Below are 18,945 nucleotides of genomic sequence, written 5' to 3' on the forward strand. Positions count from 1 at the left end.
AAAAAAAAAAATGGAAATTGAAAACAAAACGACAAAAAAAGGAATTTTTGGGTCGTTTTTCATCGTTTTAGGTGAAAAAATTCAATCCGAGCCCAACCCAAGCAGGGTCATGGCGGAACTTCCTCTGCTCAAAAAAACCCCTAAAAAAACCAAAAGGGATTTTGGGAAAACGGAATTATCAAAAAAAAAAGGAATTTAAAAACAAAAAAAAAAAAAAGAGGAATTTTTGGGTCGTTTTTCACCATTTTTGGGTGAAAAAAATTCAATCCGAGCCCAATTGAAACAGGGTCATGGCGGAACTTCCTCTGCTCAAAAGAAAAAAGGGGGAAAAAAAAAAAAAGGAGATTTTGGGAAAACGGAATTATCAAAAAAAAAATGGAAATTGAAAACAAAACAACGAAAAAAGGAATTTTTGGGTCGTTTTTCATCGTTTTAGGTGAAAAAATTCAATCCGAGCCCAACCCAAGCAGGGTCATGGCGGAACTTCCTCTGCTCAAAAAAACCCCTAAAAAAACCAAAAGGGATTTTGGGGAAAACGGAATTATCAAAAAAAAATGGAAATTGAAAACAAAACAACAAAAAAAGGAATTTTTGGGTCGTTTTTCATCGTTTTAGGTGAAAAAATTCAATGCGAGCCCAACCCAAGCAGGGTCATGGCGGAACTTCCTCTGCTCAAAAAAACCCCTAAAAAAAACCAAAAGGGATTTTGGGAAAACGGAATTATCAAAAAAAATGGAAATTGAAAACAAAATAAAAAAAAAGGAAATTTTTGGGTCGTTTTTCACCATTTTAGGTGAAAAAATTCAATCCGAGCCCAACCCAAGCAGGGTCATGGCGGAACTTCCTCTGCTCAAAAGAAAAAAGGGAAAAAAAAGAAAAAAGGAGATTTTGGGAAAACGGAATTATCAAAAAAAATGGAAATTGAAAACAAAACAACAAAAAAAGGAATTTTTGGGTCGTTTTTCATCGTTTTAGGTGAAAAAATTCAATCCGAGCCCAACCCAAGCAGGGTCATGGCGGAACTTCCTCTGCTCAAAAAAACCCCTAAAAAAACCAAAAGGGATTTTGGGAAAACGGAATTATCAAAAAAAAAAGGAATTTAAAAACAAAAAAAAAAAAAAGAGGAATTTTTGGGTCGTTTTTCACCATTTTTGGGTGAAAAAAATTCAATCCGAGCCCAATTGAAACAGGGTCATGGCGGAACTTCCTCTGCTCAAAAGAAAAAAGGGGGAAAAAAAAAAAAAAAGGAGATTTTGGGAAAACGGAATTATCAAAAAAAAAATGGAAATTGAAAACAAAACAACGAAAAAAGGAATTTTTGGGTCGTTTTTCATCGTTTTAGGTGAAAAAATCCAATCCGAGCCCAACCGAAACAGGGTCATGGTTGCACCACCTCTGCCCAACCAAATTTCGGGATTCGGGGAAAACTGGGCGTTTTTTCTCCACCTTCTCCACCCCAAACCTCCAAAACACCGAAACTTTGGGCCGTTTTTAGGCTTTTTTTTTTTGGAGCCAACCCGAGCTGGGTCACGGCAGAACTTCCTCTGCTCAAAAAAAAAAAAATAAAATTCGGGATTTTTTGGGAAAAAATTTTCCAGAAAAACGGAATTTCGCCCCTCCCCCCAAAAAATGGTGTTTTTCAAAAATTAGAATTTTTTTGGGGTTGTTTTTTCACCTTTTTTACCCCCTCCCCCACCCCCCCCCCCCCCTTCAGACCTCCTCCTTCCCGCCCCGGAGATTTCGGTGAGGCCGCGCAAGCCGCGGTTCCTCATCGGCGACGCCGTCTCCATCACCTGCACCGCGCCGGACGATGGCCGGCGCGTCCAGGGCTTCCGGTTCTCCGGGACTTCCGGTTGGGTGAGGGACGTCCGGTCGTCCAAGAGGAGCTTCGTCCACACTTTCAACGTCACCGGGCCCAGGGACGGCGGTTTCCACACCTGCTCCTACACCGCGCTCCGGCCGGGCGGAGGCCACGCCCACTCCGCCGACAGCCGCGCCGTGGTCATCGACGTCCGAGGTTTTTTTCCGGGTTTTTTAGGCCAAATTTTGGTTCCGTCGGGGGGAAAAATGTTTCTTCGATGGTGGGGGAGGGTGAGTTGGTAAATTGTTTTAAATTCTTTTTTTTTTGTAAATTTTTGTGGATTGACTTTTTTATTTTTTTGGTAAGTTGTAAGTTTTTCTGTAAATTTTGCAATTTTTTCCCGAATTTTTTGTGATTTTTTGGCGAATTTTTCGCGATTTTTTCACAAATTTATCCCGATTTTTTTCCACAAATTTATCCCAAAATTTTTCACAAATTTTTCCCAAATTTTGCAAAAATTTGTCCCAAATTTTCCCCAAATTTACATCAAAATTCGTCCCCGTTGAGGCCCAACGTTGAATTTTGGGTCCAATTGGGCGTTTTTAGCCCAAATTTTGGACCCCATTGAGGAAAAATGTTGGTTCAATGGCGGGGAGTGGTTTTCTAAATTTTGCAAAAAATTTTTTTTCTGTAAATTTCTTGTAAATTTTTTTTGTTAAATTTCTGTAAATTTTTTCTTTTGCAAATTTTTTGTAATTTTTTATAAAATTTTCACTATTTTTTTCTCTAATTTATCTCCAAATTCATCCCCGTTGAGGTCCAATGTTGAATTTTGTGTCGAATTTATTGTTTTTATCCCAAATTTTGCCCCCGTTGACCAAAATGTTGAATTTTGTGTCCAATTGGGCGTTTTTAGCCCAAAATTTGGTTCCGTGGAGGAAAAATGTTTCGGGTCGGTTCAATTGGGGGGGGAGGGTGGTTTTATAAGTTTCGTAAAATTTTTTTTTTTTTTTTGGAAATTTTTGTAAATCTTGTCCATTTTTCCCCAAATATTTTTTGCGAATTCGCCCCAAATTTTTCACAAATTTCTCCCAAAATTTCCCCCAAATTTATCTCCAAATTCATCCCCGTTGAGGTCCAATGTTGAATTTTGTGTCCGGTTGGGCGTTTTCATCCCAAAATTCGTCCCCGTTGACCAAAATTTTGCCTTTTCCTCCAACCCGGGATTTTTTTTTTCTCCCAAAATTCATCCATTTTGAGCCCCAACGTCGAGTCCGTGTCTTCTCCTCCCACCAGATCGTCCCGGCCAACCCAACCTGACGGTGACGCCCTCGAGGGTGACGGTGGAGGGACAACCCCTCGTCTTCATCTGCTCGGCCCCGCCCGGCGCCGGCGAGAGGAGGTTTGGGTTCTTCCAGGAGGACCTGGAGGTCACCGACGGCGTCCGGGAAGGTTCTGGAGGCGCCGGAGTCCTGCTGAGGGTGGAGAAGAGCGACCAGAACCAAACCGGGAACTTCAGCTGCCGCTACGAGGAGATGACTGAGGGTCGGTGGATCGCGTCCTACGCCAGCGACGCCGTCCGGGTCGAGGTCAAAGGTGATTTTGGGGAGAAATCCCGATATTTGGGCAACGGGGACGAGCTTGGAGACGCCTCAGGGTTGGGTTTGGAGGAGCTTGAGGAGATGATGAAGGTGGGTTTGGTTGGGCTACGGTTGGGTTTGGTTGGGCCACGGTTGGGTTTGGTTGGGTCACGGTTGGGTTTGGTTGGGCCATGGTTGGGTTTGGTTGGGTCACGGTTGGGTTTGGTTGGGTCACGGTTGGGTTTGGTTGGGTCACGGTTGGGTTTGGTTGGGCCACGGTTGGGTTTGGTTGGGTTATGGTTGAGTTTGGTTGGGCCACGGTTGGGTTTGATTGGGTTATGGTTGAGTTTGGTTGGGCCACGGTTGGGTTTGATTGGGTTATGGTTGAGTTTGGTTGGGCCATGGTTGGGTTTGGTGGGGTCATGGTTGGGTTTGGTTGGGTCACGGTTGGGTTTGGTTGGGCCACGGTTGGGTTTGGTTGGGTTATGGTTGAGTTTGGTTTGGCCATGGTTGGGTTTGGTGGGGTCATGGTTGGGTTTGGTTGGGTCATGGTTGGGTTTGGTTGGGTCATGGTTGAGTTTGGTTTGGCATTGGTTGAGTTTGGTTGGGTTTGGTTGGGTCATAGTTGGGTTTGTCTGGATTTGGTTGAGTTTGGTTGAGTCTGGTTGGGTTTGGTTGGGCCATGGTTGAGTTTGGTTGGGTTTGGTTGGGGTTGGTTGGGTCATGGTTGGGTTTGTCCGGATTTGGTTGAGATTGGTTGGGTTTGGTTGGTTTGTGGTTGGTTTTGGTTGAGTCTGGTTGGGTTTGTTTGGGTCATGGTTGGGTTTGGGTGGGCCATGGTTGGGTTTAGTTTGGTTTGGCTGGATTTGGTTTGGTTTGGTTGAGTCATGGTTGGGTTTGGCTGGATTTGGTTGGATTGGGTTGGATTTAGTTTGGTTTGGTTGAGTCATGGTTGGGTTTGGCTTCGTTTCGTTTGGTTGGGTTTGGTTAGTTCATGGTTGGGTTTTGTTTGGTTTGGTTGGGTTTGGTTGGATTTGCTCGGGTTAGGTCATGGTTGGGTTATGGTTAGTTCATGGTTGGGTTTGGTTGGTTTTGGTTGAGTTTGGTTGGTCTGGTTGGGTTTGGTTGATTCATGGTTGGGTTTGGTTGGGTTTGGCTGGATTTGGTTGGGTTGGGTTGGGTCACGCATGGTTCATGGTTGGCTTTGGTTGGGTTTTGTTTGGTTTTGGTTGAGTTTGGTTTGGCCATGGTTGAGTTTGGTTGAGTTTGGTTGGGTTTGGCTGGATTTGGTTGAGATTGGTTGGGTTTGGTTGGTTTGTGGTTGGTTTTGGTTGATTTGGTTGGGTTTGGTTGAGTCTGGTTGGGTTTGGTTGCCTCATGGTTGAGTCCGGTTGGGTCATGACCCCAGATCTCTTCTTGAATATCCAAACTTGGGGATTTCAAGGATTTCCCCCCATTTTTCCCCAAAACCTGAGATTTTCAGGGGCCACATTTTGGCTTTTTTGACCCAATCTCCACCCCAGCATCTCCCCCGCCTCGGTGGCATCTCCAGCACCGTCCGGGTGGTCCCCAACCTCCCGACGTCGCCAAAAATCAGAATTCCGGGGAACTTGGGGAGGTCCTTCCCCAACTTCTCCATTTTCACCTCCAAAACATCGAATTTTGGGGCCGGTTTTTAGGGGTTTTTTGACCGAATCCAAACCGGATCGTCATGGAACCATCCGGGTGATCCCAAACGTCCTCCGGCCACAAAATAATTGGGATTTGGGGGAAAAATTGGGTGGTTCTTCTCCATCTTCTCCATCTTCGGGATTTTTCTCGCGAAATCGCCGATTTCACAGAATTCTCCCCAAATTCTTCTCCCCTGGCTCCCAGGTCCCTGCCCCGCCCCGGTGCTGTCGGTGGAGCCGCCCTTGGGCGTGGTGGCCGCCGGCCACCGGCTGCTCCTCAGCTGCTCCGCCCCCCGCCGCGACTTCCGGCGCCGCTTCCGGTTCTACCGCGACGGCGCCGAGGTGACGCCGGCCCCCGGCGGTGACGTCGGCGGTGACGTCATCGGGGAAGAGGCGGAGCTGCTGTTCCCGAGGGTTTCCAGGGAATCCGCCGGGAATTTCAGCTGCCGGGTGGAGGAGGAGGTGGGCGGGGCCTGGCTGGAGGCTCCGCCCAGCCTGGGCGTGGCCGTGGTGGTCAGTGGTAGGTGGGGAGGGGTTTTATTGGGGGGGAAAATGGCGGATTTGGGAAAAAGGGAGGGAGGGGGTGGTGGGGAGGGCAGGCGCCATCTTGGGAGTTATTGGGCGTGGCCACACCCACTACAGTGACCACACCCACCGGCCGGAACACAGCCATTCACAGACCACTCCATTGACCACACCCACCCCATTGACCACACCCAGTAATTGACCACTTCAGTGACCACACCCATTCAGTGACCCCGCCCATGACAGTGACCACGCCCCTTCATTGACCATGCCCGCTACAATGACCACGCCCGTTTGTTGACCACTCCCTTGACCACACCCACCGCCGTGACCACACCCACCGCCGATTGACCACTCACGGACTGACCACACCCACGGCAGTGACCACACCCCCTCGACCACACCCACTGACCACGCCCAGGGGTGGGTTTGGAGTTTTTGGGTGATTTTCTGACCCTGGGGTTGGTTTTTTGGGGTGGATTTGGGGGTTTTTGGGTATTTTCTGCCCCAGGGGATTTTTTGGGGTGATTTTGGGGGTTTTTGGGTGATTTTCTGACCCTGGGGTTGGTTTTTGGGGTGGTTTTGGGGTTTTTGGGGTGTTCACTGTCCCACAGTGTATTTTGGGGTGAGGTTTGAGGTTTTTGGGTGATTTTCTGACCCTGGGGTTGGTTTTTTGGGGTGGTTTTGACGTTTTTGGTGTTTTTCGAGTTTTTGGGGTATTTTCTGCCCCAGGGGATTTTTTGGGGTGATTTTGGGGTTATTTTTGGTGATTTTTTTGACCCTGGGGTTGGTTTTTGGGGTGGTTTGGGGGTTTTTGGGGTGTTCACTGTCCCACAGTGTATTTTGGGGCGGGATTTGAGGTTTTTGGGTGATTTTCTGACCCTGGGGTTGGTTTTTTGGGGTGGTTTTGACGTTTTTGGTGTTTTTCGAGTTTTTGGGGTATTTTCTGCCCCAGGGGATTTTTTGGGGTGATTTTGGGGTTATTTTTGGTGATTTTTTTGACCCTGGGGTTGGTTTTTGGGGTGGTTTGGGGGTTTTTGGGGTGTTCACTGTCCCACAGTGTATTTTGGGGCGGGATTTGAGGTTTTTGGGTGATTTTCTGACCCTGGGGTTGGTTTTTTGGGGTGGATTTGGGTTTTTTTGGGTATTTTCTGCCCCAGGGGATTTTTTGGGGTGATTTTGGGGGTTTTTTGGGTGATTTTTTTGACCCTGGGGTTGGTTTTTGGGGTGGTTTGGGGGTTTTTGGGGTGTTCACTGTCCCACAGTGTATTTTGGGGCGGGATTTGAGGTTTTTGGGTGATTTTCTGACCCTGGGGTTGGTTTTTGGGGTGGTTTTGACGTTTTTGGTGTTTTTAGAGTTTTTGGGGTATTTTCTGCCCCAGGGGATTTTTTGGGGTGATTTTGGGGTTATTTTTGGTGATTTTTTTGACCCTGGGGTTGGTTTTTGGGGTGGTTTGGGGGTTTTTGGGGTGTTCACTGACCCACAGTGTATTTTGAGGCGGGTTTTGAGGTTTTTGGTTGATTTTCTGACCCTGGGGTTGGTTTTTGGGGTGGTTTTGACGTTTTTGGTGTTTTTCGAGTTTTTGGGGTATTTTCTGCCCCAGGGGATTTTTTGGGGTGATTTTGGGGTTATTTTTGGTGATTTTTTTGACCCTGGGGTTGGTTTTTGGGGTGGTTTGGGGGTTTTTGGGGTGTTCACTGACCCACAGTATATTTTGGGGCGGGTTTTGAGGTTTTTGGGTGATTTTCTGACCCTGGGGTTGGTTTTTGGGGTTTTGGGGGGTTTTTTGGGGGGGAATTTGTTCACCCTGAGGGGTTTTTTGGGTGGTTTTGGGGGTTTTTTTGGGTATTTTCTGACCCAAGTTTATTTTTTTTTTTTTGGAGGGGATTCCCCATCCCCAGCTGAGTTCGAGCTCCTCCCATTGGTCGTCGGGGTCGCCGTGGGCGTGGCCTCGCTGCTCCTGGGGCTCCTACTGGCTGCCTGGCTGTGCCGGAGGAGGAGGGGTCAGTGCCGGGGGGGGGGGGGGGTGAGGTGTTTGATCCCAAAATTTCCCCCAAATTCCCCATTTTTAACCCCAAAATCTCCATCAGCCCCAAAACCAGAAAACTGATCCCCAAATGGCCCCAAATTCCCCCCGTTTTAACCCAAATTTCTCCATTTTAACCCAAAAAAGTCCCTTTTGTCCCCGAATTCTCCATTTCGACCCCAAATTCCCGACTTTGATACCAAAACGGCCCCAAATTCCCCCCGTTTTAACCCAAATTTCTCCGTTTTAATCCAAAACAGTCCCCTTTGTCCCCAGATTCTCCGTTTTGAGCCGTGGCTCTCCATCTCATTTCAAAATCGACCCTTTTGCCCCAAATTTTCCCATTTTGACCCAGAAATGGTCCCCAAAGTGCCCGTTCCTCTCCAAATTCTCCGTTTTGAGCCAAATTTTCCCATTTCAGTCCCAAAATTGACCCCTCTGCCCCCAAATTGCCCATTTTGACCTAAAATTGCCCATTTTGAGACCAAATTTCCCCCAAATCTCCCATTTTGACCCCAAAATTGTCACTTTCAGTCCAAAATTTGACCCTTTTGCCCTCAGATCCCCCATTTTAACTCCAATTCCCCCATTTTGACCCCAAAATTCCCATTTCAGTCCAAAAATCGGCACCTTGATTGAAAATTGCCCATTTTGAGCCCAAATTTTCCCCCAAATCTCCCATTTTGACCCCAAAATTGTCACTTTCAGTCCAAAATTTCACCCTTTTGTCCTAAATCTCCCGTTTTGAGCCCAAATCGTCCCCAAATCTCCCGTTTTAACCCGAATTTCTCCATTTTTTAACCCAGAATTGTTGATCTCGACCCTCAGATCGCCCATTTGGACCCCAAAGTTGTCACTTTTGCCCTCAAAATCCTCATTTTGACCTCAAATTTCCCACTTCAGTCCAAAAATCGTTCCTTCCCCCCCCAAATTGCTCGTTTTGATTGAAAATTGCCCGTTTTGAGCCCAAATTTTCCCCCAAATCTCCCATTTTAACCCCAAAATTGTAAATTTTCGCCCCAAAATTTTCCCCCTTTGCCCCAAAATTGCACGTTTTGGCTCCAAATCCCCCATTTTGACCCCAAAATTCCCATTTCAGTCCAAAAATCGGCACCTTTGCCCCCAAATTGCCCATTTTGACCTGAAATCGCCCAATTCGCCCCCAAAATCGACTCCTTTTCCCGCCAAAATCGCCCCAGAATTCTGACTCCCGAATTTTCCCCGAAATCTCCGATTTTAACCCAAATCCGTCAGTTTTAACCCGGAATTTCTGATTTCGAGCCCCAAGTCGGACATTTCGGCTCCACTTTGACCCAAAAATTTCCCGTTCTGAGCCCCAAAATTTCCCGTTTTAGCCCAAAAATTTAACGCTTTTGCCCGTTTTGTCCAAAAATCGGCCATTCGGCCCCAGACTGACCTTTTTGGCTCCAGGTTTGCCCTTTCTCTCCCCAAATTTGCCCAAATTTTCACCAAAATAAATCTGCCCTAAAATGCCCCTCTGAACCCCAAACTCCGGCTCCTCCCACCCCAAATTCCTCGTTTTTTCACCAAATTTTTCCCGTTTTTGCCCCAAACTCTGCCCTCCCGCCCCCAAATTACCCGTTTCGATCCCAATTTCCCCGTTTTCGTCCCCAAATCGTTCATTTGGATCCCCAAGTTCCCCGTTTCCCCCCAATTCCCGGTGTTTTCCCCCCCGAAATTCCCATTTTCTCCCAAAAATTCCCATTTTCACCCCAAATTTCCCCGTTGTCCTCCCACCCCCACCCTCCCGATTTCCAGCCCCAAATCGCCCCCAAATCCTCCATTTTTGCCCTCAAATCCCCCATTTTTACCCCCAAAATTCCCTATTTTCTGCCCAAAACTTTGATTTTCCCCAAAAGTTCTCTTTTTCCTGCAAAAACTCTGATTTTGCCCCCAAAATTTCCAAATTTCCCCCAAAACTGCACCATTTGGCGACTCCAAGCCACCTCAACTCCAAAACCCCCAAAATCCCCAAATTTGGCTCCAAAATCTCCTTTTTTCGCGGCAAAAATCCTCAATTTCGGCTCAATCCTCGTTTTCATCGCCCCCAAATCTCTTTTTTTTTTCCCCCAAAATTGGCGGTTTTGCCCAAAGTGTCGGATTTTTCGCCCCGATGCAGGGGACTCCCGCTGGCGGGGGCTGCGCCCCGGGGACGACACCGGCACCTTCAGCATGGGGGACCTGGAGGTGGCCTCCTAAGCCTGGCCACGCCCACCAAGATGGCCGCCGGGGCTGCCGAGACCACGCCCCCAAGATGGTTGAAAACCCGCAGACCACGCCCCCAAACGGCGCTGAGACCACGTCCCCAATATGGCTGACGATGTGCAGGCCACGCCCCCAAAATGCCGCTGAGACCGCGCTCCCAAGATGGCCGACAATGCACAGACCACGCCCCTAATGATGCTGAAAGCACGCCCCCAAGATGGCCGACGGCGTGCAGGCCACGCCCCCAAATGGTGTCGAGGCCAACCCCTCAAAATGACGGACAAAATAAACGCCACGACCCCAAGATGGCCGCCGGTGGGCGGGGCCACGTCGAGGCGGCCAATGGGGATTGGTGGATCTGACGGTGCCGTGTCCTGATTGGTCGATTTGGGTTGGGGAGGGAGGGGGTTTATGCAAATCAGATGCAAATTAGGGGGGAAGGGAGGGTGCCCTGCGTTGTTTGGGGAAGAAGTTAAAAGCGTCCTTATGCAAATGAGATGCTAATGAGGGGATGGAGAGGGTCTCCGAAAAGGTCCTGGGATATGTGGGGGTGTGGTTATGCAAATGAGATGCTAAAGAGGGGATGGGTGTGTCCCCAGAGGCATTCTGGGGTATGTTAATGGATCTTTATGCAAATGAGATGCTAATGAGCGGCACATGACAGGTTTAATGGGGGGCTCTGCGGGGATCTACGACCAATCAGGAGAGTTTATGCAAATCCGATGCAAATTAGATGCAAATTAGGCGTCGCCCAGGGTGTTTCGGGTAGAAAATTAATGGCGGTTTTATGCAAATTAGATGCTAATGGGCCGGGGGTGCTGACGGTCTCTGCAGGGCTCCTGGGGGTTTTGAGGGAGGTGCTTATGCAAATTACATGCTGATTAGGTCGGTGGTTTTGAGGAATTTTGGGCAACGTTAAGGGATTCCTATGCAAATGAGATGCTAATGAGGGGCGCAGGGTTCCTTGATGTGTCTCGGGGGTACTTGGGGGCTATTCAGAAGCATTTATGCAAATGAGATGCATATTAGGGCTGCAGGCAGGGTGTCCGGGGTTGCTTTAATAGCGGGCAAGAAATCGAGCGTTCTTATGCAAATGAGATGCTAATGAGGGGCACAGGGCGGTTCCCTGAGGGGCCCGGCTGGGACCTGGGGGATGTTAAGGAGCGTTTATGCAAATCAGATGCAAATCTGGGGTATGGGGAGGAAATTAACGGGGGGGTTATGCAAATGAGATGCTAATGAGCAGGGGGTGCAGACGGTCTCTGCAGGGGCTCCTGGGAGTTTGGGGGAGGATCCACCGGATCCCCCGCCCGCAGAAGTCCGTGCGGGACCGGGATCCGCTGGGTCCGGGATCTTCTGGGGATCCGCCGGGATTTGCCGGGGTGGGATCTGCCGGGATCCCGGCGATCCGCCGGATCTGGGATCTTCCGGGCCCGTGGGATCCACTGGGGGCCGGATCTCCTGGATCCAGGATCTGCCGGGTTTCGTGGGATTCTGCATCCGGGATCCGCCGGGACGGGATCTGCTGGATCCGCCGGGAGGGATCCACTGGGAGCTGCTGGATCTGGGATCCTCTGGTCTGTTGGGATCCACCTGGGCTGGGATCTGCTGGACCCCGGGGATCCTTTGGATCCACCACCTGCCAGGTCTGTGGGACCTGCTGGGGCTGGGATCTACTGGGATCCCGGGGATCTGCCGGGCATGTGGGGTTCTGGATCGGGGATCCACGGAGATGGGATCCACTGAGATTCTGGGGATCCACTGGGATGGAATCCTCTGGGGCTGGGAACTGCCTGGTCTGTGGGATCTACTGGATCTGGCATCTGCTGGGACTGGGATCTGCTGGGGTCCCGGGGATCTGCCGGGTTCATGGGACTTTGGATTGGGGATCTGCTGGGTCTGTGGGATCAGCTGGGATCCAGGGATCCGCCGGGTCCGTGGGGTTCTGGATCCAGGATCTGCTGGGCTGGGATCTGCTGGGATCCCGGGGGTCCAATGGATTTACGGGGTTCTGGATTCACTGGGATCCACCGGGTCCCCGGGGATCTGCTGGAGTGAGGTCGGCTGAGGCTGGGATTTGCTGGGATCCCGGGGATCTGCCGGGTTTGTGGTATCCCGGATCTGGGATCTGCTGGGGTGGAATCCACTGGGATCCTGGGACCTGCTGGATCAGCGCCCTGCCACGTTTCTGAGATTCCGGGCCTGGGAACTGCCGGGTGTGTGGGATCCACTGGGACCCGGGAGATCCGCTGGATCCGCGCTCTGTGGATGCCGGGATGATCCGCACCCGGGATCTCTGGGATCTGCTGGATCCGGGACCTGCTGGGGCTGGGAAAGGCTGGGATCCGGGGAGGATCCAGGGGGGGTCCCCGGCGACGCTTCTGACGGAAGGTGCGAAGCTCCTCGAGGGGGTCTGGAGGGACGCCGGGGGTCCTGCAGGAATTCCGACGTCCTGAGAGGGTCCGAACGGGGTTTTGGCGCTCCTGGGGGAGTTTTTGGCCGGATGTTTTCGGGCTCCTCTGCCGGAATCGGCGGCGGCGGTGCTGTCCTTTTAAAGGGGAGCTACGGTGGGGACCGCACAAGACGGGGGTGGCCTCGAAAGCGGCCGTGGGAGAGAGAGAAACCCCAAAAACCCACCCCGGGGGGCAAAAACATCCCCCGCAGGGAACTGGGAATGGGGGAACCTCCCTAAAAATGTGGCTGGAAGGGGTCATGGTCAACCCTTTGGAGGGGCCTGAGGGGCTGCGGCCCGGCAAACACCCCAAAACGGGCAGGAAAAATCCCACCTGGATCCCCCCGCGGACGGCTGGAGCCGTCGCGCTGCTCCCGCGCGCTCCCAGTACGATCCCGGTGCAGCCCAGTCGCTCCCACTCCCCCCGGCGCCATCGGCCCCATCCCGCAGCTGGCCCCAAATATCCCGGGGGGGCTCCCTGGTATGCATACCAAGGATTGTGAGGTGCGCAAATATCGTCAAGAGCAGATTTTTTAAAAGAAATTAGATGTTTCCCTTGGGCTTAATCTGAGAATCGTGCTTTTTTTTCAGAACGTACGGGGCAAATTAAAAAAAATAATAATAATAACAACAAGAAAAAAAAGTCATTAATGGTGCCAGAATTAAAAATTACCGGAGCAGAGCTTTGTTTTCGGGTTTCTCCCTTCTTTGGTAGGTTTGAGTGGAAAAGAGGCCAGTGAGTCTCTGATCCCGTTAACTCATCCTTGCTACAAATTCTCCCGCCGAGAAGGAGAGATTTCTCTTCTCGGAAAAGGAGGAGACGATTTTGAGGGATGAGGTGGACGTAGAGTGGAAGTAAATGCTGCACAGCAACGTTTGCGTCAGCGTGGAGCGTTTCGGTTTGGTTTTCTCGGTATTTTTTGTCCGGGGTTTTTTTCGGGGATTTTTTGGTTCTCTGTGGTCGCTTGGCTTGATGATTTTTTTTTTTTTTTTTTTTTTGGGGTGTGGTTTTGTTGTTTTGGGTTTTTTTTGGTTTTTTTTTTTGTTAGTAAACACACGCCCCTGTGTCGTCCCACTTTCCCTCGGAGCTCCCAGTACGAGCTCAGCCGTTCCCAGTCATTCCCTATCATGATGCCATTCCCCCATCCCAGCACAGTCCCATTTGCTCCCAGTCGCTCCCACTTTCACCCAGTGTGTTCCCAGTTCTCCCAGTTGCCCCCTAGCATTGTCTCAGTCTCTCCCAGCAGGGCCCCAGTCACTCACACTTGTCCCCAGTTGCCCCCAGCATACTCCCAGATCCCCCCAGTACGTTCCCAGTGCGATCCCAATCACCACCTGCACGTTCTCAGACGCTCCCAGTACATCCCAGTTGCCCTGAACATTCTTTTAGTCGTTGCCAGGCACTCCCAGTTAACCCAGGATGGTTCAGTTGCCCCCCCCCCAGTTTCATCCCAGTCACTGCCAGTACATCCCAGTTCTCACCAGTATGCATCCTGTCATTCCCAGTTTCTCCCAGTGCAGTGTAATCACAGTCACTCCCAGTATGACACCAGTGGCCCCCAGCGTGATCCCAGTTGCTCCTTGTTAATACCGGCATGACCCCAGTAGCCTCCAGTACGATCCTCATGGCTCCCAGTCTCCACCCCCAGCATGCTCCCAGTCACTCCCAGTTCCTCCCGGTTGCTTTCAGCACGATTCCAGTTGCTCACAGCCACTCCCAGTATGATTCCAGTCACCCTCGGTGTGATTCCCAGTCTCACCCAGAGTGGACCCAGCTGCTCCCAGTGTGATCCCAGTACGATGCCAGTTGCCGCCGGAATTGTTCCAGTTGCTCCCAGTCTCCTCCCAATGTACTTCCATTCCCCCCAGTACGGTTACAGACGCTTCCAGTGTGTCCCAGTTATCCCAGTAGGGTTCCGGTTACCTCAGAACAACCCCAGTCTTCTCCAGTTACTCCCAGTTGCCCCCAGCATGATCCCAGTTTCTGGCAGTTTCCCCCAGCTGTGTTCCCAGTATGATCCCAGTTTCCCCAGTTGTGGTCTCAGTCCCCTCCTCACGGTTCCAGCACCTTCCAGTTGATGCCAGTTGCTCCCAACGTGTCCGCATTTTCCTCCCAACACGGGCCCAGTAGCTCCCAGTAACGCCCAGTCAGGATCCGTTCACACCTGCTGTAATCCCAGTTGCCCCCAGCACGGTTCCAGTTGCTCCCTATTCTTCCCAGGGTGGTCCCAGTTGCACCCAGTCCCTGTCTCTCCATAGAAGACGCCAGTCCCTCCCAGTTATCCCAGTAAGGCCCTTGTTATCCCAGTATGGTCCCAGTCACGCCCAGTATATCCCAGTTGCTTCCAGCACACATCCGGTCTGTCCCAGTTCCTCCACTTTGCTCGCAGCATGATCCCAGTTCCTCTCCACTGCTCCCAGTAGCCCAAAGTGTGATCCCAGTTGCCCCCTTTCAACCCAGTAACCACCAATACGATTCCAGTTGCACACCAGCACTCCCAGTTCTTCCCAGTATATCCCAGTTACTTCCAATCACCCCCAGCACGCCCCCCCTAGTCAATCCCAGTTCCTTCCGGTTTCTTCTAGCACGATCCCAGTTCCTCACAGCTGCTTCCAGTCACCCTCGGAACGATCCCAATTGCTTCCAGTACATCCCATTAGCCCCCAACACGGTCTCCAACTGCCCCCCCGGCGGCTCCTCACTCCCAGTACGATCCCAGTACGATCCCAGCACGATCCCAGTCACTGCCAGTGTGATCCCAGGAGGACTGTAAGGAAGAGGAAGAGGAGGGACAAAGGAGGATCAAGGAAAGGAAAAAGCGGGTCCCTCGGATGGGGGTTTTTTTTTGGTTCTTTTTTTGTGAGGGGACGTTTGGAGAATGAAGATCTCCAAAGCTGAGCTGACGATGCGCCCTGGGGGGGGGACATCGGGGGGTCCCAGCGGCCGCTGCCGGCAGAGGCAGCCTGGAGGAGCAGAGCCCTGTGTCCCCCCGGAGCCCAAAGTGGGGAGCCCAGAGAGGCGGGAGCGCCGTGATTTGTGGGACCCTCGACAGCCTGGAGAGGGGCAGGGGGGGCTCCTTGGACCCCTAAGTGGGGAGGCAGACAGAGAGCAGAGACGGGGAGCTCCAGGGAGGCATTTTCAGGGCTGAATCTCGGTGTTTGGGAGGTTTGGATGGACCCCCAGATGCCCGGTGACTCCTAGAGATGGACTCGGGCGGGAGGATCCCCCTAAATCACTGCGCTCATGCATTGTGTTTCTCCCCAGACCAGGATTTCTCATTCCCAAACCTTGGCTGGATGGAGGAGGAGGCTGTAAAGAAGAGGAAGGTGCCCCGGGACAGGCAGGCGGGTGAGGAGGAAGTCAGCGCCCCTTTGCCCCTCTCTCCGTCTCCATCTGCCAGCCCAACATCTCCCCGGCTGCAGGACAACCCCGCTGCCGACGCCGTCCTGCCAGGGATGAACTGAGGGAATCTCCTTCCCCTTCCCTCTGGCACGGAGGCAAATCCCATCCTCTCCTTGTCCTTCCTCCCCCAGACAAGGAGCTGAGGATGGAGACCAGGGAGGACAAATCCCCACGGCAGAACCTCGTGGGAGAGGCCGTTTGGAGCGACTCCAAAGGACGGGAATCCGACAGGGAGGAAAAGCCCCGTCGATCCCGCAGGGGGAAGGGCTCCAAAGCTGTGCCAGGGTGCTCGGAGGAGGAAAGACCCACCCTGTTCCAGAAAGGTGGACAGAGTTTCAGCCGGGACTCTGAGCTGGTGGTCCATGAGCAGCTTGATGATGGAGAGAAACCCCACAAGTGCTTGGAGTGTGGGAAGAGCTTGAGCAGGAACTTCCTCCTGATCCTCCACGAGAACATCCACGCTGAGGAAAGGCCATGCAAGCGTGGGGAATGCGGGAAGGGCTTCAACCAGAGGTCCAAACTGACCATCCACCAAATGACCTACACCGGGGAGAGGCCCTACGAGTGTCCCCAGCGTGCGAAGAGCTTCAGCCAGAGCTCTCGCTTGACCCAACACCAACGGAAGCGCCGGTAAGGGAAGTCCCGCAAAAGCCCTGAGTGTGGGAAGATCTTCCTGCACTGCTCCGGCTTCATCCCCCGTTGGTGGGCCCACATTGGGAAGAGACCTGGTGACCCACTTTCACTGTGGTCTGCATTGGGAAGGCATTGGGCCGGTGGTCTTCTTGTTTGGTGGTCCCTAAAATGCTTTTGGTTCGTTTGCGTCCCTTTAAATTAGACAAAATTACGGTAAAAATTAATAAACCTTTCAAGAGCATCTAAAGCCTCGTTTTTTTTGCTAGTGTTTCAAGGGAATCTGGGATTCGGGGAGGTACTTGGGAGCATTTGGGTGTTTGGGAGTTTTTGGTGCAGTTTTCTCCACGTCTTGGCGCTCAAAGAGAAGAGAGGGTTTGATCTGATACCTCAAAACCACTCAAAGCCACTGAAAACTACTCAATCCCACCCCAAAATTACTTGATTCCACAGCCCCTCAGGGTGGAGTGGCGTCGGAAAGGGGATTGGGCGAAGTGGGACGTAGTTCAGGAGGGGTGAGGTGGGTCTTGGGTGGGGCAGGATGGGTGGGATGGGGGCTGAGAGGTGTGAAATAATGGAATAATTGCTTGGGAAGGGGGTCTTGATGTCCAGCAGGGGTGGGATGGGTTTGGGGTTGGGACTGGGCAGGTGGGGTGGTGTCTAGGATGTAACAGCCCAGGTTTGGGGATGATGAATGGAGGGGGACGTGATTAGTGAGGGAGTTTTTTGGATATTCCACGTTCCTGAAGAGATTTCGGGGTATCCCAAGTTTCCGATCCGAGGCGGTCTTCGGAGGGTTTCCTGGGAGCAGCTCCGTGCAGCCCCATTGCCAGGGGTGGTTGCCTCGGGCACAGGCTCAGAGCTGCACCCAGAGTCCGTTGCCTCGGGTGCTGGAGAGCAGAGAAATGACGAATGGCCCCAGACATCTCCAGGGTGTGTTTGGGGGCCAGGGCAAGTTCTGCAGAGGTGGGGCGGTCACCGCCCCAGCCACTGCAGCCTCCGCTGCAGCCCCAAAGTGGCTGCCAAGCCCCTGGCACGCCAAAAACCCCACCTGTGAGAGGGACCGCGGCAGGTGAGGCTGTGACGCGGCTGCGGCACAAAGCCTTTTGCACCTGCCTCCCTCACCTGGCTGTGGCGCCCTTGTTTTTCAGCAGTGGTTTATTTGCCCACCTGAAGCCCCCCCTACATCTCCTCCCCATCCCTGGATCTGGCCCTGTCAGTTCTGTACTCGGTGGTGCCTCCAGCCCTGAACTCCCCCCCCATCTCCAGCCTGAGGAATTAGGAACTCCTGGAGTCCATGAGGAAACTGATGACTGGATTTCAGAAGCAGTAAACTGCCCCTTTTCTCCTCCAGAACCTTCTGAACGTAACTTATTGCAATCCCAGCCTTTTTGTCCTTTTCTTCCACTTCTGCGTTTTCCTGACACATCCCTACTGACACGTTTTCCACCAACGAGTGCCATTACTCTCAGTATTTCCACGCGAATATCTGCCATCGTTCAGCATCTCGAGGACGTTCAAAAGCTTTGTTCCCTGTGCATCCGAATAAAATAATGATTTTTTTTTTTTTTTAAAGCCGTGAAGGAAAGAGGGTCCAGCACAGCCAGCGCAGCCAGGGACACAGGCCCAGGCTCCTTCCACATCTGCTCCGCCCAGGTCCACACTCCCCTTCCCAACCCTTCTGTGGCAGCTCGGTCACTGTCCTGCTGCGTGGCCGTGCTGTGACCACCCTCCACAGCGAGGGCCTCAAAAGGCCGAGGCCACATGTAGAAGCACAGAAACAACAAATGAGATCAATTCTCTACTTCCCATCAGCGGACAACGCCCAGCCAGCTCCCGGCAGGAGAGGACCCAGTACATGCACTTTGTGCTCGGTATGAGAAATGTCTCAATAAAAGACATCCATCTTCATGCTCCCAGGGACTGCAGGTTCTTTCAAAGGACTTTGGGTTTTACTTCTGCCATGGATCTCTGAGAGGTTTGTGCAGTCATGGCCCCCAATTATCTGCTTTAATTAGTCCCTTGAGAGGCTTTGTCGGTGATGACACTCAGTGGGGCTCCTTAATGCTTCAAGGTACTTCAGTTATTTTAGGGTACTTGGCGTTTCCCTTTTAAAACTGAGTCTCTGAGAGGTTTGTGCAATCACGGTCCCAATTATCTGCTTTAATTAGTCCCTTGAAATTCTTAGCCCAACTACACTCAGTGGGGCTAATCAATGCGTCAAGGTACTCAGGGTAATTAAGGCACTTCTTTGCGCCGCTGAGTCTCTGAGAGGCTTTTGCAATCCTGGCCTCCAATTATCTGCCTTGACGGGTCCCTTGAGAGCTTTTCACTGACGCTCAGTGGGGCTCATTAACGCTTTGGGATATTTAAGGCGTTTAAGGTACTTTGGAATTTCCTTCCCACACTGGGTCTCTGAGAGGTTTTTGTGCAATCCTGGCCTCCAGTTCTCTCCTCCAAGGAGTCCATGAGGAGCGTCTGCTAGGGATGGGTCTCAGTGGGATCCATTAATGCTTTGAGACACTCAGGGCTTTTCCTCTGACTTTGACTCCTGGGAAGATTTGTGTCATCTCCTCTCAGGCCCTGAGGTTCCAGGGCTCAGCACCAAATGCACCACAGGGCTCATCAGCA

The 18,945-nt window shown here is 51.7% G+C and overlaps 1 protein-coding gene across 1 annotated transcript; it reads left to right on the forward strand.

Moving 5' to 3' along the window:
* Positions 1-1,714: 1,714 nt before the first annotated feature.
* Positions 1,715-10,208, forward strand: LOC136305918 (Fc receptor-like protein 3; the record flags this gene model as incomplete). The annotated part of the gene is made up of 5 exons (XM_066209242.1): positions 1,715-2,017; positions 3,098-3,397; positions 5,257-5,571; positions 7,461-7,580; positions 9,744-10,208. Coding segments are annotated over 5 exons (1,118 nt in total), but the record flags the coding sequence as incomplete, so codon positions are not given.
* Positions 10,209-18,945: the final 8,737 nt, after the last annotated feature.

The sequence above is a fragment of the Chamaea fasciata genome, unplaced genomic scaffold (genome assembly GCF_029207755.1).
Source record: "Chamaea fasciata isolate MVZ Bird 193981 ecotype frontalis unplaced genomic scaffold, bChaFas1.0.hap1 SCAF_788, whole genome shotgun sequence".
Taxonomy (NCBI): Eukaryota; Metazoa; Chordata; class Aves; order Passeriformes; family Sylviidae; genus Chamaea; species Chamaea fasciata.